The 23783-nt window shown below is 45.1% G+C and overlaps 1 protein-coding gene across 1 annotated transcript in view; it reads left to right on the forward strand.

The window, feature by feature from the left end:
- The first annotated feature begins 6122 nt into the window (after window positions 1–6122).
- pudp (pseudouridine 5'-phosphatase) overlaps window positions 6123–23783 on the forward strand; it is a 61224-nt gene continuing 43563 nt past the window's right edge. Inside the window, exons 1-3 of the mRNA XM_084051161.1 lie at window positions 6123–6230; window positions 8566–8784; window positions 14537–14766. Of these exons, the coding sequence (XP_083907287.1) occupies window positions 6164–6230; window positions 8566–8784; window positions 14537–14766 (516 nt within the window). The 5' untranslated portion in view covers window positions 6123–6163. The remainder of the gene's footprint in view (window positions 6231–8565; window positions 8785–14536; window positions 14767–23783) is intronic.

Raw genomic sequence — 23783 nt, forward strand, 5'->3', positions numbered from 1 at the left:
GCGGAGCAGTCTCAGAGCGGAGCGTCTCAGAGCGGAGCGTCTCAGAGCAGATCAGTCTCAGAGCGGAGCGTCTCAGAGCGGAGCAGTCTCAGAGCAGAGCGGAGCGTCTCAGAGCGGAGCGTCTCAGAGCGGAGCGTCTCAGAGCAGAGCGGAGCGTCTCAGAGCGGAGCGTCTCAGAGCAGAGCGGAGCGTCTCAGAGCGGAGCGTCTCAGAGCAGAGCGGAGCGTCTCAGAGCAGAGCGGAGCGTCTCAGAGCAGAGCGGAGCGTCTCAGAGCGGAGCGTCTCGGAGCGGAGCAGTCTCAGAGCGGAGCGTCTCAGAGCGTCTCAGAGCAGAGCGGAGCGTCTCAGAGCGGAGCGTCTCAGAGCAGAGCGGAGCGCCTCAGAGCGGAGCAGTCTCAGAGCAGAGCGGAGCGTCTCAGAGCGGAGCAGTCTCAGAGCAGAGCAGAGCGTCTCGGAGCGGAGCGTCTCAGAGCGGACCGTCTCAGAGCAGAGCGGAGCGTCTCAGAGCGGAGCAGTGTCAGAGCAGAGCGGAGCGTCTCAGAGCGGACCGTCTCAGAGCAGAGCGGAGCGTCTCAGAGCGGAGCAGTGTCAGAGCAGAGCGGAGCGTCTCAGAGCGGAGCAGTCTCAGAGCAGAGCAGAGCGTCTCAGAGCGGAGCGTCTCAGAGCGGACCGTCTCAGAGCAGAGCGGAGCGTCTCAGAGCGGAGCGACTCGGAGCAGAGCGGAGCGTCTCAGAGCGGAGCGACTCGGAGCAGAGCGGAGCGTCTCGGAGCGTCTCAGAGCGGAGCAGTCTCAGAGCAGAGCGGAGCGTCTTCAGAGCGGAGCGTCTCAGAGCGGAGCAGTCTCAGAGCGGAGCAGTCTCAGAGCGGAGCGTCTCAGAGCGGAGCGTCTCAGAGCAGATCAGTCTCAGAGCGGAGCGTCTCAGAGCGGAGCAGTCTCAGAGCAGAGCGGAGCGTCTCAGAGCGGAGCGTCTCAGAGCGGAGCGTCTCAGAGCAGAGCGGAGCGTCTCAGAGCGGAGCAGTCTCAGAGCAGAGCGGAGCGCCTCAGAGCGGAGCAGTCTCAGAGCAGAGCGGAGCGTCTCAGAGCGGAGCGTCTCAGAGCAGAGCGGAGCGCCTCAGAGCGGAGCAGTCTCAGAGCAGAGCGGAGCGTCTCAGAGCGGAGCAGTCTCAGAGCAGAGCAGAGCGTCTCGGAGCCGAGCGTCTCAGAGCGGAGCAGTCTCAGAGCAGAGCAGAGCGTCTCGGAGCGGAGCGTCTCAGAGCGGACCGTCTCAGAGCAGAGCGGAGCGTCTCAGAGCGGAGCAGTGTCAGAGCAGAGCGGAGCGTCTCAGAGCGGAGCAGTGTCAGAGCAGAGCGGAGCGTCTCAGAGCGGAGCGTCTCAGAGCAGAGCAGAGCGTCTCAGAGCGGAGCGTCTCAGAGCAGAGCGGAGCGTCTCAGAGCGGAGCGTCTCAGAGCAGAGCGGAGCGTCTCGGAGCGGAGCGGAGCGTCTCAGAGCGGAGCGTCTCAGAGCAGAGCGGAGCGTCTCGGAGCGTAGCGTCTCAGAGCAGAGCGGAGCGTCTCAGAGCGGAGCGGAGCGTAGCGTCTCAGAGCAGAGCGGAGCGTCTCAGAGCGGAGCGGAGCGTCTCAGAGCGGAGCAGTCTCAGAGCAGAGCAGAGCGTCTCAGAGCGGAGCAGTCTCAGAGCAGAGCGGAGCGTCTCAGAGCGGAGCAGTCTCAGAGCAGAGCGGAGCAGTCTCAGAGCGGAGCGTCTCAGAGCGGAGCGACTCGGAGCAGAGCGGAGCGTCTCAGAGCGGAGCGACTCGGAGCAGAGCGGAGCGTCTCGGAGCGGAGCGTCTCAGAGCAGAGCGGAGCGTCTCAGAGCGGAGCGTCTCAGAGCAGAGCGGAGCGTCTCAGAGCGGAGCGTCTCAGAGCAGAGCGGAGCGTCTCAGAGCAGAGCGGAGCGTCTCAGAGCGGAGCGTCTCGGAGCGGAGCAGTCTCAGAGCGGAGCGTCTCAGAGCGTCTCAGAGCAGAGCGGAGCGTCTCAGAGCGGAGCAGTGTCAGAGCAGAGCGGAGCGTCTCAGAGCGGAGCGTCTCAGAGCGGAGCGTCTCAGAGCGGAGCGTCTCAGAGCGGAGCGTCTCAGAGCGGAGCAGTGTCAGAGCAGAGCGGAGCGTCTCAGAGCGGAGCAGTCTCAGAGCAGAGCAGAGCGTCTCAGAGCGGAGCGTCTCAGAGCGGACCGTCTCGGAGCAGAGCGGAGCGTCTCAGAGCGGAGCGACTCGGAGCAGAGCGGAGCGTCTCAGAGCGGAGCGACTCGGAGCAGAGCGGAGCGTCTCGGAGCGTCTCAGAGCGGAGCGTCTCAGAGCAGAGCGGAGCGTCTTCAGAGCGGAGCGTCTCAGAGCGGAGCAGTCTCAGAGCGGAGCAGTCTCAGAGCGGAGCGTCTCAGAGCGGACCGTCTCAGAGCAGAGCGGAGCGTCTCAGAGCGGAGCGTCTCAGAGCAGAGCGGAGCGTCTCGGAGCGGAGCGGAGCGTCTCAGAGCAGAGCGGAGCGTCTCGGAGCGGAGCGGAGCGTCTCAGAGCAGAGCGGAGCGTCTCGGAGCGGAGCGTCTCAGAGCAGAGCAGAGCGTTTCAGAGCGGAGCGTAGCGTCTCAGAGCAGAGCGGAGCGTCTCAGAGCGGAGCGGAGCGTAGCGTCTCAGAGCAGAGCGGAGCGTCTCAGAGCGGAGCGGAGCGTCTCAGAGCGGAGCAGTCTCAGAGCAGAGCAGAGCGTCTCAGAGCGGAGCAGTCTCAGAGCAGAGCGGAGCGTCTCAGAGCGGAGCAGTCTCAGAGCAGAGCGGAGCAGTCTCAGAGCGGAGCGTCTCAGAGCAGAGCGGAGCGTCTCAGAGCAGAGCGTCTCAGAGCAGAGCGGAGCGTCTCAGAGCAGAGCGTCTCAGAGCAGATCAGTCTCAGAGCGGAGCGTCTCAGATCGGAGCAGTCTCAGAGCAGAGCGGAGCGTCTCAGAGCGGAACGTCTCGGAGCGTCTCAGAGCGGAGCAGTCTCAGAGCGGAACGTCTCGGAGCGTCTCAGAGCGGAGCAGTCTCAGAGCAGAGCGGAGCGTCTCAGAGCGGAACGTCTCGGAGCGTCTCAGAGCGGAGCGTCTCAGAGCGGAGCGTCTCAGAGCAGAGCGGAGCGTCTCAGAGCGGAGCAGTCTCAGAGCGGAGCGGAGCGTCTCAGAGCGGAGCGTCTCAGAGCGGAGCGTCTCAGAGCAGAGCGGAGCGTCTCGGAGCGGAGCGTCTCAGAGCGGAGCGTCTCAGAGCGGAGCAGTCTCAGAGCAGAGCGGAGCGTCTCGGAGCGGAGCGTCTCAGAGCGGAGCGGAGCGTCTCAGAGCAGAGCGGAGCGTCTCGGAGCGGAGCGTCTCAGAGCGGAGCGTCTCAGAGCGGAGCGGAGCGTCTCAGAGCGGAGCGGAGCGTCTCAGAGCGGAGCGTCTCAGAGCGGAGCGTCTCAGAGCGGAGCGGAGCGTCTCAGAGCGGAGCAGTCTCAGAGCAGAGCGGAGCGTCTCAGAGCGGAGCAGTCTGAGAGCACAGCGGAGCGTCTCAGAGCGGAGCGTCTCAGAGCGGAGCGTCTCAGAGCAGAGCGGAGCGGAGCGTCTCGGAGCGGAGCGTCTCAGAGCGGAGCGGAGCGTCTCAGAGCGGAGCAGTCTGAGAGCAGAGCGGAGCGTCTCAGAGCGGAGCGTCTCAGAGCAGAGCGGAGCGTCTCAGAGCGGAGCGTCTCAGAGCAGAGCGGAGCGGAGCGTCTCAGAGCGGAGCGTCTCAGAGCGGAGCGGAGCAGTCTCAGAGCGGAGCAGTCTCAGAGCGGAGCGTCTCGGAGCGGAGCGGAGCGTTTCAGAGCGGAGCAGTCTCGGAGTGGAGCGTCTCAGAGCGGAGCGTCTCAGAGCAGAGCGGAGCGTCTCAGAGCGGAGTGTCTCAGAGCGGAGCGTCTCAGAGCGGAGCGTCTCAGATCGGAGCAGTCTCAGAGCAGAGCGGAGCGTCTCAGAGCAGAGCGGAGCGTCTCAGAGCGGAGCGTCTCAGAGCAGAGCGGAGCAGTCTCAGAGCGGAGCGGAGCGTCTCAGAGCGGAGCGGAGCGTCTCAGAGCGGAGCGGAGCGTCTCAGAGCAGAGCGGAGCGTCTCGGAGCGGAGTGTCTCAGAGCAGAGCGGAGCGTCTCAGATCGGAGCGTCTCAGAGCGGAGCAGTCTCAGAGCAGAGCGGAGCGTCTCAGAGCGGAGCGTCTCAGAGCGGAGCGGAGCGTCTCAGAGCGGAGCGTCTCAGAGCGGAGCGGAGCGTCTCAGAGCGGAGCGTCTCAGAGCGGAGCGGAGCGTCTCAGAGCGGAGCGTCTCAGAGCAGAGCGGAGCGTCTCAGAGCGGAGCGGAGCGTCTCAGAGCGGAGCAGTCTCAGAGCGGAGCGTCTCAGAGCGGAGCTGGTGGCTGGGGTCAGGCGGCCGCGGTTCTTGTGTTGTTGTTGCGTTGTCAGAATTTGGACGCTTCATGAATCGACGGATATCCATGTTTATTTGCTGAGTTTAAATGAATGATCAATTACAGGTAACAGGGACACATGAGGTAGAAACCAGGAAGAGCCTAGCCGGGTCACAGTCACAATAAGGTACCTGCTGGCTGCTCTAAGACCCACTGGCCACTTCCGTCTCAAGTCATTACGAAAATCATGTCACATGAGTCATGACTACTCTAAAATGTATTTATTACAAAACAAAACATTATAGAATTCAGATTTATGTCTCACAATTATTATTTTTTTATATAAAAAATAAAAAAATAAAAAAAATAAAAAAGAATATTGAAAAAAAAAAAAAAAAACACCCCCGGCCGCCAGGGGGGGCAATGCCCCCCCTGCCCCCCCATAAAATCTGCCTATGACCACGGGGCACATTAATATATAGTTGTTGGGTGATAACTATGTTTTTAGATGTTTTTATGATTTTCCAAAAAAATTACATTAAACTGTATGGGATTCTGTAATATTACAATATTTTATTATTAATAATTTGTGCAGTAAAATATTTCGGTAATAATCACAGACGAGAACATTAGACACAAACAATGTTTTTAGTTTGTTTTATTACATTTTTACATGTATATATTGAAGTAACTGGGATTTACAATTTCATTTTACGCACCATCAGTTCGCCTAACCGTAAAAAGCCACGTAGCTGCGCAATCATTTTTGAAGCACGGCTAGTGCGACTGACTCTCTCTGAAGAGCGGCCAGCGTGACCGCAGTCGATTATGCAGAATGAACCATTTCACAGGTTTCAAAAGTATACAATGTATAAACATGTTTTGAAAATAGCCAATTTCACAATTGTGAGCTTGTAGATCTGCTATTTTCAAATGGTTTGAAATATAGGGTTGAAGTGGGTAATGTATGTTTTATAATAATAATAATAACAATCCAAATTTACAAAACTAAAGTTTTCAAATAATTGTAGTATATTTGCCTCTGAGATGTAGTGGAATTGGAAAAAACTCCAGCAGGCAAAATAAAAAAATACCTCAACATTGTACATAAGTACAGTACTTGAGTAAATGTACTTAGTTACTTTACGCCACTGACAGAAAGGACAGAACAGCATGATTACCGTTGTGAGATCTGTAGGCTTAACCCACAGGACTGTGTGGAAAGAAAGATGACTCCATTTCCCATCAGCCCTGCTGCAAAAAAAAAGAAGAAAAAACGCAGGACGACCATAAAATGTCCATCCAGAAACAACCTCTCTGGCTTGAGTTTATGTTCTTAAACAGTGATTTATTTCGTCTTCACTGATTCATTTCAGCTGTTGTTGTTGTGTTCTCTCTTAATAAACATACTGGGAAAAAGAAAGAAAGTATTACCTCCTTATTTGTGTTGATTTATAATAACACTATTATTTGTGTCCATTTTTATTTCTAGATTAAACAAATACAAAAATAGCCTATCTACAAGCTTGTAGAGGGGGGTGGGCACTGACCAGACTCCCCAATTGGGGGTCTGGGCGGGGGGGTACTCACTACACTTTGTTTCTAAAGTGTGGTCGCTTCTTTTGGGCTTGTTTTAATATACCTCGTTGCTTGTTTCTGTCGCAAAGTTTGGCAACACTGCCGGTATCATTTTGGTGTTAGTTTTTGGTTGGCCCTTTTCCTCTGCTGCTCTCACTGCTCTGCAACCAGAAGAGAGAAACCAAAAGAAAACATGTGTGAGAAGAAGACGTTCCAGCCTGTAAACCATGTTATCTTCGACATGGACGGATTATTATTAGGTTAAACAAACACCATCTTTATTTGCTCTCCTTTTTTTGACAGTTTGTTGTTGTTTTAAAAGGAAAAACAACAAGAGTGAATGCAGTGTTTACTGTTTGTATACACACGCTGCAGTGTAGCCCTGAAACGATACGACAGTCATGAACTTCAACCTGGTGTTTGCACTTTCTCCCTCTTTGGTCCGTACAAATATACTACACATATAAAGTGTTGTCCTCATGGCCATGGATGTTACAATTATTTACGGGCCTTCAGAAGTACCCGTGTCCTCCGTATTGTCCAATAAAAAGCATTTTAATCAGATCGGTGGCTCATTTCCTCATAGAGTTATAATGTGTAAGAGTGCAATACACCTCCCAACCGAATCTTAGTGAAAGCGCATGGAAAAAAATAGGAAGAAAATGGCCACTGATCGGATTAAAATGCTTTTGATTTAACAATACGGATGATACGGGTACTTCTTAGGTAACGTACATAATTGTAACATCCGTGGCCATGAGGTAAGCACTTTATATCTGAAATGTGAACGTTTATGTAGATGTACGGGACAAAGAGGGAGAAGGTGCAAACACCAGGTTGAAGTTCATCCATGACTGTCATATAATATATCACAGTCATGTATCGGTATCAGAGCTACGTTTGTAGCTGCTCTGCAGTCAGTCATTCAGTTATGTCTATTGCAACATTTTAAGATATTGTATGGCGTTGTGAGCTTGTAGATCTGCTATTTTCGGTCCCCAAACGTTTTAGCTCAAGACCCAAATGACAAAATTAGACGTTTTAGATGTTAACTAAAATAGTAGATAAAAAAAAAAAGCGATTTTCACTGATAAACTTTTTTTTAATGGAACTTTATGGAAATAATTATTTTCATTTTATTTATAAAATACTTTTGATAAGTTTGAATTGTTGAATTGATTTAAATTTGAGATTTTTTGTTTAAACCTTTTAAAATATTTTGGAAAAAAATATATAAAATATTCATGTGTATAATGTAGGACACGAACAAAAGGGAATATTTACTCGTGACCCAAACAAATTGGTCCACCCATTGTTTGGGAAACAGTGCTTTACAGGATAGGTGGGCACACACACAGGTTTGAAATAACTGGAGAGAAAGATTGAAAGTCATTTTATCCTTGACGTTTAACCACTTGGTGGGGGAACATTCGTCAAACAAACAGCAGATCTACAAGCTCACTAGATGTGGGTAGTTGTATATTTGCTATTCTTGGGTATGATATTTGGTGTAGGAGAGGACGCGCATATTTTATTTAACAATACATTAATCTTCTCATTGATTAAAAGAGATGAGGAAATGCATTGAGTGGCGTGTTGGAGCACCGATTGATCACTGGCTGATATACTGTGATTGATCACACGCACCTGTCATTTCTTCGATTGCAAAAAATAAGACGTGGGTGTGGTAATGCAGGGGGATCTCAAAAGTGGGGTCCGGGGGCCCCTTGGGGTCCTTGAGGGAGGGTCCAGGGGGTCCCCCAGCAAAATGTGCTAATACAGCATCACAATACTTTTTAACCACTTTATCCATTTATATGTTGGCTATTCAAAAAAAATAGCAGATCTACAAGCTCACAGCGCGTCACTTCGTGCCGCGCTGCAAGCTTGTAGATCTGCTATTTTTTTAATACTATTTTTTTTTTCTTTAAAGAGCTGGTGCCATGGTTTTGCACTTTTTCTGTTTTTCATGTGTCTATGAGGTTGATACAACTTCATTAAGCTCCCTGGTGGTGTTATTATGGTGTTTTATGTCTTCTCTGACTATTTTGAGTTTCTTCCTGGAGACTGAAACCTTGAGGGTCAAACGTGCCAATAGAAAAACAGCCCTTTAGTGACATAGTCAAATTGTACCCTCCCCCTCATTATCATAACACAACAGGTGTGGGCATGAGGAGGAGGAGGGACTAGGACAGGTGGGTGGTGCTACGGTGGTGGAGGAGGTTCTAAGGTGAGAACCAGGTATACTTAATGAACTGGAGGCGTGTCCACATAAAAACATAATTTTAACAATTTCTCTGCACTTTTTTGAAAAAAATCTATCTTCCTCCTAGTATAACCATAATACCTGATGATTATGTTCGCTGAAAATCACGGCACCCCGTCTTTAAAATCGTTGGCACAAAATATTTTCTGATTTTCCGCGGCCAAATATATATATAAATTTGGGTGTGCGTGACATGAAAAAAGTAGCCTAACAATTCAATCTTTATTTTTTTTTTCATTTCAGACCAAGGGATTAAAAACACAACACAATAAAATCACAGTAAAAGAACGAGTAATGATGTTCTGTGGTATTTGTCTTCTTCCTTGCAGACACAGAGAGGCTGTACACCGTGTCGTTCCAGGAGGTGTGCGACCGCTTCGGGAAGCGCTACACGTGGGAGGTGAAGTCCAAGGTGATGGGGAGGAAGGCCCTGGACGCGGCGCAGATCATCCGCGACGAGCTGGGCCTGCCCATGACGGCCGAAGAACTCCTGGCTGAAACCAGGCAGATCCAGGAGAAGATATTCCCCTCTGCCCAACTCATGCCAGGTACTTTAATATAGACCAGTGGTTCTCAAACTTTTTCATGTCAAGGACCCCCAAAATGATATGTATTTGGCCGCGGCCCCCCATCTAAAAATATTTTGTTCCAGGGACCCCCAGAAGCAAACATTTGACTTACAAATGTTCGCTTTAAAAAACATATATTCAAAGATTTGCACAAATTTTCAAGATTTTTCAAAAATAGCAGATCTACAAGCTCATAGCGCGGCACTCGGTGCCGCGCTATGAGCTTGTATATCTGCTATTTTTGAATAGCCAAAGTATAAAAGGTTAAAATTATTCTGTTGCTATATTTACACATTTTGCTGGGTACCCCCTGGAACCCCCTCAAGTACCCCTGGGGGTCCCCGGACCCCACTTTGAGAACCAAGGATATAGACCCTCCAGAAAAATGCGATTATGCGATCGCAGAATTTACCGCATAATCAGCAAAATGGCGCATAATTATGCGGGGGTAACGTTTTTTCAAAAAGGCCGCATCGCATAATATGCGCATCGCATCGCATTGTGAGCTTGTAGATCTTCCATTTAAAAAAACAATTGTACACATTTTATGCATTTGAAAACTTGTGAAATGGGACATTCTGGAGATTAAGGAGTACATTTAGAATTCCTTACTTTTACTTGTAACAGAGGATTTCTACATTGCAGTATTGATACTTTTACTTAAAGGACAACTTTGTTTTTTTACAACCAAGGTTTGTTTTAGCTTGTAATTAAAGTAAATAAATAATGAGTGTACATTTTTTTTCATTTACTGCTTTCTATAGTTTTAGCAATTTTCACAATCTTTTTTACAGTGGGCGGGGGCATTCTCTCCGGTGGCTAAATATGTCTTTCTACACAATAAAAATGGTCCCGTGGTCTTTGATGGCCCAGATGTGAGTTATTGGGGGCTAGAAGAGCTACTGTAAATAATAATAAAGAAATTGCTGGGTTATTGTGTAAAACAATACATATTTAGCCACCACAAATTCATGGTGTAGATCCTTTAATACCTTTTTTTATATTTGATATTTGTTAGTACACAGTGGAGATAGACAGGAAACAGGGAGAGAGAGACAGGGAATGACACGCCGGAAACGTCGTTGGGACTGGGATTCAAACCCGCGACACGATGTCATTAGAGCCTATATGTGGTATGCGCCCGGACCTCTAGGCCAACGAGGCGACCCCATCGCAATTATTTTAATTTTATGTATATGTTGGCTATTCATAGCAATAGCAAAACGTTTTGAATAATATATATTTTTTTTAAACAGAAATCTTCTCTTCTGGAGGTCCCTGGCACAAACTGTTTTCAGATGGGGGTCCGCAGCCAAATACATATTAATTTGGGGGTCCTTGAAAAAGTTTGAGAACCAGTGGTATACAGGACCTACTGTAGGGCGGGGCGATATGACTTCAAATCGATTCTTTCACGATTATTTCAAACGTTTGCCTCGATTGTCCTCAGAGCTACTATAGGGGGTCCGCCAAATCTTTGTGTGATAGGATTTGGTTTTTTTTAACATTTTTTTACATTAACCACTTGAGCTTGTAGATCGGCTATTTTTGGCAAAGAGGCTATAGGTGTAGAGGGAAAAAAGAGCAGACTAAGTAAAAAAAAAAAAACTTTAATCTGAAACACAATTTTATACAATATTATATAGAGTAGGAGGGGGTCCCTGCTTCATCTCTCTCTCAGCTAGGGGGTCCTTGGCCTGAAAACGTTGAAGCACCCCTGTGCTAGACGAATGTTTAGAACAGGCGTCTTCAACGTTGTTCAGGCCAAGGACCCCCTAGCTGAGAGAGAGACGAAGCAGGGACCCCCCACTACATATTGTATACCATGTGTTGCAGATTAAACTCATAAAGACTTCATAGATAGCTTCAAACATTGTTTGTTTGTTTACACCAAACTTCTTCGCCGAAAATAGCCAATCTACATATTGCTATTTTCGGCGAATGCTCCCACCGGAATAGGGATGCGAGGGTTCATGTGGTTATTGTAAAAAAATACAATAAAATACACATTTCCTATCGTACAGATTTGGCGGCCCCCCTGTAGCAACTCTGAGGACCCCCTAGGGGTCCCCCTTTTGAAGACCCCGGGTTTAGAATGTTGCATATTCTATGCATAATGTTGCACAGTTTGAGTTCAGTTCTTGGCACATGGGGTGCCAGAATTTTATGATAACAGCATACGTTCGGTGCCTGGAATCTCACCGTTGCGTTCCATTGTGCTGTTTAATCCATTAAGACTTGGAACTGTGTCATTTTTAGATTTGAGCTAAAAAGCATTATTTTACACTTAGGGCTATTCAAAAATAGCAGATCTACAAGCTCATAGCGAGTGCCACGCTACGAGCTTGTAGATCTGCTAGTTTTGAAAAATCGTGAAAATGTGTGCAAATCTTTGAATATATATATATTTTTAAAGCGAACATTTTTAACTCAAATCTTTGCTTCTGGGGCGTCCCTGGAACAACATATTTTGATGGGGGTCCGCGGCCAAATACGTATCATTTTGGGGGTGCTTCACATGAAAAAGATTGAGCACCACTGATATAGAAACATACGTTTTTCAGAATACTGTTGAGATTTAGGAGACATGTAGAATCGGCTTCAGGTCTCAATGGGTTAAAGCTGTAGACTCCATGACGAGCGATCCATGAACAAAAAAAAAGCACGCTTCCATTTTGCCCGATGGGCCTGGCTAACGGCTGGAACGATAACATCTTTACCGCGGGTCACAATGGCAAAGCGATCGCTTTCCCCAGCGTAAAAAGTTTTTAGGGGAGTTATAGGGGTTTTAGAGAAGGAAATAGAACGGAAGCGGATGGGGAGCCACGTTTTTGACACGGTGATCCATCTGTCCCTTCCTTCTCAGAATCGCCTAGGGTGATTACAGAGCTGCTCTAGCCCCTCCCGCGTGGAAAGAAACGAAAAAAACAAAAAGATAAAAAAAAACGTATATATACCGTTTTTGGCACTCCACGGGTGTATTTGCAAAAAGGTATATATACGGTTTTGGCACTCAATGTGTTAAGTGTCATTTACACAAACCCAGATGAAGATTCATCAGCTCGACGTTGCACTTCAGTCATTTATTGATTTAAAGATAAACAACTTTAGACCGACTCTCACTCCATCACCCAGCGCACACTTGTTGCCATAGCGATGGATAATATTTGCATACTCGACAAACAAATTGCGCGGTACTTAAACACCGTCTCCAATGATGTCGTTATCAGCGTCACGGTCATAATTAAGAGTACATAACACCTTGATGCAGGACACTTCCCATAACAACAGTTGTTTTGAAGACAGACCGCACCTCTGCCATTACGCTTGAGATACACTTAGTTGCGTGTGAGTTTTGTGCACATAGAATTGCAAACTCACGACATGGCGCCAGCACACAGCTAATATAAATCAGACCGTAGTCTGGGGCTTACAGAAAGTGTGTTTCCTCCAATTTTGTCAAAACTTTTAGCAGGCTATGATTTGTGCCATTTTAATTCTTCAAACAACTTAAAGGCAGGGTAAGTGATTTTCTTTGGTTAAAATAAGTGTTAAATAGCTCTATATTGTGATAGTACTCATTGCTATAGAGTGTTTGTTCAGTAAAAGGAGTCTCCTTGTCTCTCCAGCTCTTTATAAAACAGAAAATGCATTTTCGTTTCAGTTTCAGTTTTATTTCCAATTTTATCCAATCAGGAGAACTCAATCAGGACATAGATTAAACAAGTGAAATAGGAAGTGATAAGAAATGAGCAGGCAAAATGTGAACTGGAACACTATACAAATGAAGCTTAAAAATGGGTACTTTCTCCTGATTGGCTGAGATTTTGACACCTACCGGAAAATGTATTTTCTGTTTATTAAAGAGCTGGAGAGACGGGGAGACTCCTGTTACTGAACAAACACTCTATAGCAATGATTACTATCACAATATAGTGCTTTAACCTTTTAACCAAAAAATATCACGTACCCTACCTTTAATGCCGTTTTGATATAATCTTACTATCTAAAGATTACTAGAATAATATATTTGATCAGTGTAGTACCGTAAAATAACGGGGGAAAAAAGCAAAGTGGATTTGGTTTGATCTCTCCTAGTTCCAAATATTTTGTATGAAATTCTTTCAGTGTTCCAATAAGTCACTAGAGATGTCTTCGTGCGGTTGTCTGCAGAGACTGCCAGTGCTGTCGCATTTCTTCGAGGAGAATCTCATCTTCTTCTCTCAGCCGATGGAGAAGCATGACTTTGTAGAACGAAAAGGATAACTTTTTTTTCTCTTAAACCCACTGAGACCTGGAGCTTTGTCATTTTTAGATTTGAGCTAAAAAAGCATTATTTTACACTTTGGCTATTCAAAAATAGCAGATATACAAGCTCGTAGCGCGGCACCGAGTGCCGCGCTACGAGCTTGTAGATCTGCTATTTTTGAAAAATCGTGAAAATGTGTGCAAATCTTTGAATATATATATTTTTAAAGCGAACATTTTTAACTCAAATCTTTGCTTCTGGGGGTCCCTGGAACAACATATTTTGATGGGGGTCCGCGGCCAAATACATATAATTTTGGGGGTCCATGACATGAAAAAGATTGAGCACCACTGATATACTGTAGAAACATACGTTTTTCAGAAAACTGTTGAGATTTAGGAGACATGTAGAATCGGCTACAGGCCTTAAAGGGTTAAACCCAGTGAGACCTGAGGCCTGTTCTACAAATGTCTTCTAAATCCTAAAAGTTTTCTGAAGAAAAAAAAAACGTTGTTGCTATATCAGTGGTTCTCAATGCATTTTTGGCCACAGACCACCCATCTAAAAAAAATGGCACATGAGCTTGTATATTTGCTATTTTTGAATAGCCAAAGTATAAAATATGGCTAAAATCTAAAAAGCTTTCCCGATTGTAATGGGTTAAAGGAATGTGGGATGCTGTGACGTTCTCCACGTGGGGTCTGTGGACCCCCAGGGCGTCCTTGAGAGGGTTCCAGGGGGTCCCCCCAAGTATTTGATAGTTACAGTAGGAACACAAAGTCCGGAATTCAAAATGTACTTGAGTAAAAGTGCAAAAGTATTGGTATCAAAATGTACCTAAAGTACCAAAAGTAAAAGTAGTCATTATGCAGAATGTGCCACTTCACAAGTTTTCAATTGTGAGCTTGTAGATCGGCTATTTTCAAATGGCCAAAATGTATATAGGGCTGAAGTGGTTAATGTATGTGTTGTAATAATAATCAAAATCTACAAAGTAACTAGTAAATCAAGTTTTCAAATAATTGTAGTGGAGTAAAAGTACAATATTTGCTATAGATGTAGTGGAGTAAGTATTGGAAATACTCAAGTAAAGTACAAATACCTCAAAATTGTACTTTTAACCCATTGATACCTGGAACGCATCTGTGTCACTTTAGATTTCATTGGCTATTCAAAAATAGCAGATCTACAAGCTCGTAACGCGGCACCGATCTGCTATTTTTGAAAAATCGTGAAAATTATGTTTTTATATTTTTTCCCGAAATTCTTTTATGATTTTGATTTTTTTAGACGCGGCATCAGGTCTTAATGGGTTAATATAGGATTAATTGTCCTCCTCAGCATCTGCAATAGATATTATTAGTGTTAGAATTGGACATCCTGCTGGCCAGAGAAAATGTGCGTTTCTATCCACAGCGTATGCGTTGACTTTTTTATTATTATTGTTTAATTGTGTATAATTATTGTCCCTTATCCCTAAAGGTGTGGAGAGGCTGGTTCGCCACCTCCGGGACCACGGCGTGCCCGTGGCGGTGGCCACCAGCTCGGCGGGCGCCACCTTCCGGATGAAGACCAGCCGGCACGGGGCCTTCTTTGACCTCTTCGGCCACATCGTCCTCGGGGACGACCCGGACGTGAAGGCCGCCAAACCCCAGCCGGACTCCTTCCTGGTGTGCGCCGGTCGCTTCAGCCCGCCCGCTCCCCCGGAGAAGGTAAGGAAGACGAGAGTTAACCTCCTCTGTTCTGTTCTCTGTTATTGTGAAGAAAGCTTGTTGAAGCTTTCCCCACAGTACCGGCTGCTGGGGGTTTAAACCCATTAAGACCTGGAACGCATCTGTGTCACTTTTTCATTTGAGCTAAAAAAGCATTATTTGACACTTTGGCTATTCAGAAATAGCAGATCTACAAGCTCGTATCGCGTACAAGCTTGTAGATCTGCTATTTTTGAAAAATCAAGAACATTTGTGCAAATCTTTGAATATATATATTTTTTTAAAGCGAACATTTGTAACTCAAATCTTTGCTTCTGGGGGGGGGGGGGTCCCTGGAACAAAGTATTTTGAGATGGGGGTCCGCGCCCAAATACATGTAATTTTGGGGTTCTTGACGTGAAAAAATTTGAGAACCACTGATATGGAAACATACGTTTTTTCAAAAAACTGTAAGGATTTAAAAGAGATTTTGTAGAATTTGCCTAAGGTCTTAATGGGTTAAGCATAGAGTTATAATATATCTAGAGGGCGGATTGCCCCGCCCCCAGCTATTAATTTCAATGAAATTGGCCATTGGCGTTTTGAAGCCCCCGGAAGTAAGAAATATTGGTTCCATGGGTCGTGACGTGTCGTGAGCAGGAGCACAAATGGCAGTTGCACGCGCAAAAATGTGGAAGTGTTGCAATATCATATTGGACCACCAGGCTTGGCCGCTTTCACTGTTCTACCGTGGTTCTGGGGGCTTGGGTTTAAGTGGTTAAATGGATATTTCACTTTCAAATATGTTTGCGGTCATTTTAACGTCTACTCAGGCTTTTTTGTGTTTCACCCCAGACAGTTTTTTAAGTTGCTTGATTCAGTATTTAGACATTTACATTTTATCAGACACACCCCCTTCCTATACAAAACCATTGCAACTTCAAACTTAATTGAATAAAGTTCAAAATTGAACTTTATCAATTAAGTCTTTAATCTATTTTATTTTAATGTTTTTTTTTATTTTTTATTTACATTTCCCCCCAAAAAATCACAAAAAAGTAAAGAAAAATGTAATTGAAAAAAAAAAAAGCTTCCCCCTCACGTATTATAAGGACTATAAAGGAATATAAAAGTATCAAATATCAAATATTTCAATACTGAATCAAGCAACTGTCTGGGGTGAAACACAAAAGCCTGAGTAGATGTTAAAATGACCCCAAACATTATAGTTTCAGCTCTGTTTGGCACGTCTTCTTGCCAAAACTGAACAAAGTCCTCAGAGGACAAAAACTGTTTTGTACTGGTTTTGCAGCTCCACTCTGAGTGGTGAACTTTAGCACCCTGCCCACAGTGCTAGAACGCTCTGTGATTTAACTGATTTGACCACAGAGCTCCGCTGTTTGTTTGTTTGTGTACATCAACCTCGGGCATGCTCTGAAATCATTTTGCCTCTGAACTTTCGCTGTTTCTGGTGGTTGACAGACACAAGTGGAGAAAACGTGTGCAACTTTCTCCATTGATTTCGTTGAGAGGGGAGGTGTTTGTACCTACATTTTCTTCAAAACTTTCTCCTAAAAACAGTACATTGCTGGCAGTCTGACCAATCACACATGCTGTTCGCGACATTGTCTTTCAAACCAGACGATCGCTGATCGTCTGGTTTGAAAATCTCTGAAGTGCAACAACTGCCGAAATAAACGTTGGAGCAAAAGGCACCTCTTTTGTTCTTTTGCTCTTCCTCAACAACATAATTTTGTACTTATTGACCTGCAGAAGCCAAAGAAAAACATGGTCAAGTTTGGAGTGTTGCTGTGGGCTTTTAAGGGGAAAACACAGCTGTCAATTCCAGCCAGGTCATGCACACATTCAAGTTGTTGAAGTTCTCTTAACAAGACCAGTTTGTCACAGAGTGTTCGCACGAATACTAGATACTGAATAAGCCTGCAAGGTCGTCAATGCTAGGTGCTACAGACTATAAGGTGAAGTCTGAAGAGGTTAGTCTTCAGATTACGGCGGAAGATTGGGAGCAGTGTTGATTTTGACAGCAAATTTTGATTTAGTTTTATCATCATATCATATTTTAGTCACCTGAAATGTTTTACTTTTAGTACAGTTTTAGTCGACTAAATATCATAAGATTATAGTCGCAGTTCATTTAGTCGACTAAAATGTATTTTTGGCTGGCCGTGATGGCATAGAAATAATTTTCACTTAGCTGCATGCTGAAAATAGCCGATCTACAAGCTCACAACGCGTCGCAGCGCGACGCGTTGTGAGCTTTAGTTCTACTGGATCTTTAGTTCTACTGGAGCTTTAGTTCTACTGGATCTCTTCTCCACTAGTCCCTCACAAACATTTTAGTCTAGTTTTTATTTGTTGACGAAATTGTCAATACATTTAGTCATAGATTTAGTCATCATAGCTTAGTTTCTATTTAGTTTTCGTCAGTGAAAGAAGGTAGTCAACAGACATTTTTCGTCATAGTTTTAGTCGACGAAATCAACACTAATTTCGAGAGTGAGTCTGCAGTTCTAACTGCAATGGAGGAGTCTGTTCCACAGTTTGGGCAGGGACGTGCACAGATAGACTCTAGGTGGAGCTAGAGCACCTGCCCTTTGCCCTCTTGACCAGAAGTGCCCCTTAGAGTGCCCCTTCCAGTTTACAGCAGGGGTCTTCAACAGGGGGTCCGGGACCCCTAGGGGGTCCTCAGAGTTACTACAGTGGGTCCGCCAAATCTTTATGTGATATGATTTTTCTTTTTACCATAACCACTCGAAACCTAGCATGCCTTTTCTGAGGAGAACTTTAGCCAAAAATAGCTGATCTACAAGATCACAACGCCTCGCGCTGCGAGGCGTTGTGGGCTTGTAGATCGGCTATTTTTGGCAAAGAGGTATAGGTGTAGAGGGAAAAAAGAGCAGACCAAGTAAACAAAAAAAAAGTATAATTTACTTGAGCACCTGCCCCTCAAAATGTCTGTGCACGCCACTGAGTTTGGGAGCCAGAAAGGAGAAGACGTGTGGAGGGTTGTTGTCGCGGATGTTTTAGTTGGGAAGGTTCTGGCACAGCTTTCCCTGTGTTAGCTGTTCTGACTCAGGGCTGTTCCACATTGTGGTGGCATAATAGTAGAATGAATTCATCCCCATGTTTTGTGCCGAATCTGGGGGGAATGAGATCAGTGGGGAGCTCCCTCTGGTGTTGTGCCCGTGGGCGTCTTTCACTCTAGTGGAGTAGTTTGACAGGTACATGCGGGCGCTGGTCCCTTGGGCAGCTCGACAGCCAGGCTCATTGCACGCAAGGGGCCGGCCTGACATATTTACAATGAGGCCAATACGGAAGAGAGACAGTTCATATGAATGGCCAGTAGGTGGCCTGCAGGTGTCAGAAAGAATATTCTCTCATTGTAAGGCTTAAGCGGATGGGTTTTTGACGAACTTTTGACTAGATTTTCTTACCTTAATACAAATTGTCATAAATTCTATATGCTTCCAGTCGCTAGTTTAAAGTCTCCTTTTAATCATCATGATATGCGTTTTGCTAAATTATGGTCCCTTTTATTCTAATATTGACGATAAATTAGGCTATGCTATAGGAGGGACGGGATGATTTGATTGACAACCTACACAACCAATAGCATTCATTCCCCACCCCCGCTCTTGATTGACAAGCTACCCAACCAACAGCATTCAGCATTCTTTTGGGGATTGTTTTCTATACGCATGTGTGGCTGGTAGGGTTAGTGAATTAATATTCGAATTTCGAATATTCCTCGAATATGGGGGAAATATGTATATTCGAATATGAAAATTAATATTCAAATATTAAAAAAAAAACTTTTTTATGTTTGACAGCGACACTACAAAAAACAATGTATCAAGTTATAAAAACAAACAAAAGATGTTTTATTGGATCCGAGCACTCGATACATTCTCACCGCCCATCACCTAGCCACTTGGCATGCACACTACAGCGTTTTCAATCACTTTGGCGTCTCCGTTAGCGATGCGCGGGCCGACCCGTAACCCGCAGGTTCCAGCGGGTTGAACCGCGGGACTGCGGGTCAACCCACGGAAGAGAAAAACCCCCCACCAAAAAGCACCTTCTCTCTCACGCGCGCACACGCTTTATCCCTCTCTCTCTCTCCCTCCCTCTGTCCCCCTCTCTCTCTCTCTTTGGAAAGCAATTTAATGGACTTGCTTGTGTTTTGTTTTTTGTTTTTTTTGGCGGGTTGTAGGGTGGGGCGCGTCGTTGATTTATATTCATTTTTGCTGGACGGGTTGGGGCGGGTTGGGTTCCCGTGCGGGGCGGGCGGGGCGGGTTATGAAAAAAACTGACCCACGCATCACTAGTCTCCGTGTAGACGCAGAATACAAAAAAAATGAGAACGCAACAGCACTTTGTCGTTTTCTGTTCTGATCGTTACCGTGGAAACGTGGCCTAAAGCCCTACATTTGTTTGTCAGCCCAGCTGTTCTTTAGTTTGGGAACATACTTCTTGTACCGTGTGTGCAAAGGCAAAGAAACAACAACAACAACAAAGAACGTCAGCAACTCTCTAAGTGGATAATTGGAGAAAAAAAAAGTATTTTATCGAGTTTAATCCGTGTGGCGGAAGACAAACTCCAGCCCCTAAATGGAAGTGAATTGTGCTCAAATCAAAATGTTGATGAGATTTCTCTTCCTAATAGGCTGTCCCCACATACTTTCCCCACAAGGTATTCTTGAAGATTGGAGTAAACATCCTGTGTCTGACTTATAAGTGACTTTGGGCTTGCTTTCGTGTAAAGTTGCTTGTATATATTCGAAGTTGCGGGCTTGTTTCTATAGCCTTTAAGTAAGCTATTTGAAAATAGCCGATCTACAAGTTCACAACGCGCTGTGACGTGTTGTGATCTTGTAGATGTGACATTTTGGAAGAGGATGTATGACTGAAAGCTTGCCATATATATATATATATATATATATATATATATACATACATATATATATATATATATATATATATATATATATTCTTTTTTAATCAGAATTTTTGCATTTTTGAGTGTGCGGAGGCTGTTTTTTATTGTTCAAAAAATCTTGATATGGGGGTCACTGGCACAACATATTTTCAGATGGGGTTCCATGGCCGAATACATGATGTTAATTGTTCTAAAACAATATTGGACAATAAAGTTTGACATGACCTGCCCTTAGTCGCTTATTTTGGGCTTCTTTTACGTAGACCTGGTTGCATGTTTCTCTCTCAGAATCTGGCAACACTGTGTGCGCAGCCTCTCTTGTCAATTTGGGTGGAATGGCTGTAATTGCTTTGGAGCTGTGCAGAAGGTTTGTGCTGTCGGATTGGAACAACATTGTTAGGCAATTCCAGGAATACTTCTGTATCCCCTAAAATGACCTTTTATTCCCCTGTTAATGAATCACCTCGTGAAGCCTTGAATTTATGGAGATGTGTTGTTTGGGTTGCTTTCTGGGTTATTATTGTAGTGAAATAAAAGTCATGAAATAATGACGACTAGAATTGAGAAAAAAAAAAAAAGAATAGTCTTTATAAAACAATAACTAACTGAACCTGTATAGTGTGTTTACAAAACAAATTAAAACTAACTAAAACCACAGTTTTAGTTTAATTTAGTTTCAGTTTTAGTCAGTATCCAATATTTTAGTTTAACAAATTGTCTATTTTCATATTTTTAAAGAATCTTGAAAGAAATATAAACTCAAAATCTTGAGCCATTAACACATCACCCGCCAAGGTATTAAACATCGTTTGTTATCCCCTTGGCTTGCCAGCGTAATTACCTTCATCCGATGATATTTGAAATGCTGTGGAGGCGACATTTTGTTCCAAAAAAAACAAAAAAGGCGGAGGGAAGGGGGATCTGTGTATTCAGACGAACCACAACATTCCAACCGTGATCCGCCATTTTGGGGCTGTGGCTCGCCTGAAAACAGTGGTTTTCAATGCAAAAAACAGCAACTGAGTTTGTTTTTCTGAAAATCCCATCGTCAGGGCGGGCGGAAGTGACGTTTTTTGGAATGATGTCACATCCACATACAGTACTTCTTCTCTGGTTGACGATGGATCATCCCAGAGCTGTGTTACGGTGCCTAAAACAACGTGCCAAATTTTTTTAATAGAACAACTTTATGCTTGTTGGCGGGCAAGTGCGCTATTTAATCACATCAATTACAATAAAATGCTCAAACTTTGAACAGACATTATTAGTGCTGGTAGAATCCTTTAAGTTTACCCCACACATATAACATGTGAAGACGCCAGTGGTGGAAAAGGTACTCAAGTGTTTTACTTTAAGTAAAAAGTATCAATACTGCAATGTAGAAGTACTCTGTTACAAGGAAAAGTCGGGAATTCAAAATGTACTTGAGTAAAAGTACAAAAGTATTGGTATCAAAATGTACTTAAAGTACCACAAGTTAAAAGTACTAAAATGTTTGAAAATAGCAGATCTACAAGCTCAGGTTGTGAGCTTGTAGATCGGCCTGCAAAGTAACTAGTAACTAAAGGTTTCAAATAATTGTAGTGGAGTGAAAGTACAATATTTGCCTCTGAGATGTTAGTGGAGTAGAAGTAAAAGTATAGACGAATTGGAAATACTCCAGTAAAGTAAAAGTACCTCAAAATTGTACTCAAGTACAGTACTTGAGTAAATGTACTTAGTTACTTTACACCACTGGAAGACGCCAAACAGCATTGAAGCAGTTGCTCTATAAAATGACCCACAGAGGGAAAGGCAGTTTTATGTGTGTAGCACATTTCAACAACAAGGCAATTCAATGTGCTTTACACAGAACATCAAGCAAAGGAAGCACACTTATACAATTAGGACGCACAAAAGAAGAAGAGAAAAAAAAGGATAGAAAAGGAACTCAATCAAAGGCAGCGGCAAACACAAAGGTATTTAGTTGTGTTTTTAAATGATAAATACGAGTGGCAGCAGTCCTTTGTTCCAGGGACCCCCCCAGAAGCAAAGATTTTTTCATTTATTTTATCCCACAATTTTGTAACCCATTTTTCACCCGGTGCCAATGCCTAAGCTTGTAATCCTGGGCGCTACTCTCCCTCTGCCAGCCTGGGGAGAGCCCAGAACCTCCTTCAACTTATGAGGAGTGAGCAGGCCGCTGACAGCGGGTCAGTTTTCCCGGTAGGACGTAGCGCGTGGAAGGAACACGTTATTCCAACCAGTTCCTTTCCCCTCCATCAGGCGCCCCGGCTGACCAGGGGGATGCAGTATAGTGACCAGGATTACTGCATGTTTTTTTGTGAGGGTATCTACCCTAGGGGACACGGGGAGAACATGCAAACTCCACACAGAGTGGGCCCTTTCACCAACCCCATCTAGGGTATGGGCACTGATGACGCGGAGGAGAGAACACGCCCCCAGCGTCCCCGGCCTCCCCAGGACCTACTAGCTGTGAAGCGACAGCGCTACCGACTGCGCCAGCGTGCTCCGATAGCCCACATCTCTGATCAGTAGTTGTCTGAGCAGCCGCATTGTGGGGAAAGCTTTCGCTGAACACAGCCGATCGACAAAGCTTACGCCGCTATTTTTGTTGCGAAAGCTTTCCCCACAATAAAAGAAAGCAGAACATACACCAGTATAGGGCCCTGAGGGACTCCGGTCAACCATGATAGAGTTTACTGTAATTGTTTAAAGAGGTGGTGCCATGGTTTTGCACTTTTTCTGTCGTTCATGTGTCTATGAGGTTGATAGAACTTCATTAAGCCCCCTGGTGGTGTTTTTATGGTGTTTTATGTCTTCTCTGACTATTTTGAGTTTCTTCCTGGAGGCTGAAACCTTGAGGGTCAAACGTGCCAATAGAAAAACAGCACTTTAATGACACAGTAAAATTATACCCTCCCCCTCGTTATCATAACACAACAGGTGTGGGAATGAGGATGAGGAGGAGGGACTAGGACAGGTGGGTGGTGCTAAGGTGGTGGAGGAGGTGCTAAGGTGAGAACCAGGTATACTTAATGAACTGGAGGCGTGTCCACATAAAACATAATTTTAACACTTTCTGTACACTTTTTTGAAAAAATCTTCCTCCCAGTATAACCATAATACCTGATGATCATGTTTTAGGGGGAGAAACAATCGCTGAATGTCACGGCACCCCGTCTTTAAATCTGTATAATAGTTGTTCCTCATAAAAAAGCATCCGTACTTCACACTGCAATGTTGCTACGAAATGCGTTTGATGTCTACGCTCCCCCGTTGCTGTCATAATAACCTTGGACTCGAACGGATAATTAACGTCAAGTAGCTAGCAACCCGCCACAATCACAAACATAAAAGGCGGGGGTGCAATAATTGAAAATGATTGAGATGCCGCCGCAATGTGTGTGGATTTTTTATTAATTTTTTTTCCCCGGCTTGATTTAGCAGTGAAATCTCTCCCTCTAATAGATATCTCCTCATACCTCTCGCGCCTCTCGTCTCACGGTGGAGCTACAAATAGGTCTGCCTGTGGCACTGTGCGCACCTGATTTTTTTTTAACCCATTAAATCCGGGAAAGATTCAATCCGGGAAAACGTCTGTGTCATTTTAAGTTGAGTTATTCGGCTATTTTATTTTTAAATTAACTTTTCTTGAAAACTTCTTTTGAAAATATGAACATTTGTCAGTGGTGCTCCAACTTTTCCATGTCAAGGACCCCCAAAATGATATGTATTTGGCCGCGGACCCCCATTTCATAATATGTTCTTCCAGGGACCCCTCAGAAGCACAGATTGGAGTTAAAAATGTTCGCTTTAAACATAAGATTTGCACAAACTTTCCTAAATATTTAAAAACATAGCAGATCTACAAGCTCATAGCACTCGGTGCCGCGCTATGAGCTTGTAGATCTGCTATTTTTGGCCAAGCAATCTTAAAATGACACACAGATGCGTTCCCCGGTCTTGATCGGTTAATCTGGAGCCAGGCGCGGTTAGGGCTGGCATTCTTCTTGATGAGATATGAAACCACGGCTCAGAGGAGGAGCAATCGACTCAGTGTTCAGTGTGGAATAAC

The sequence above is a fragment of the Gymnoscopelus microlampas genome (assembly GCF_963454915.1).
Source record: "Gymnoscopelus microlampas genome assembly, chromosome: 24".
NCBI classification, from domain to species: Eukaryota; Metazoa; Chordata; class Actinopteri; order Myctophiformes; family Myctophidae; genus Gymnoscopelus; species Gymnoscopelus microlampas.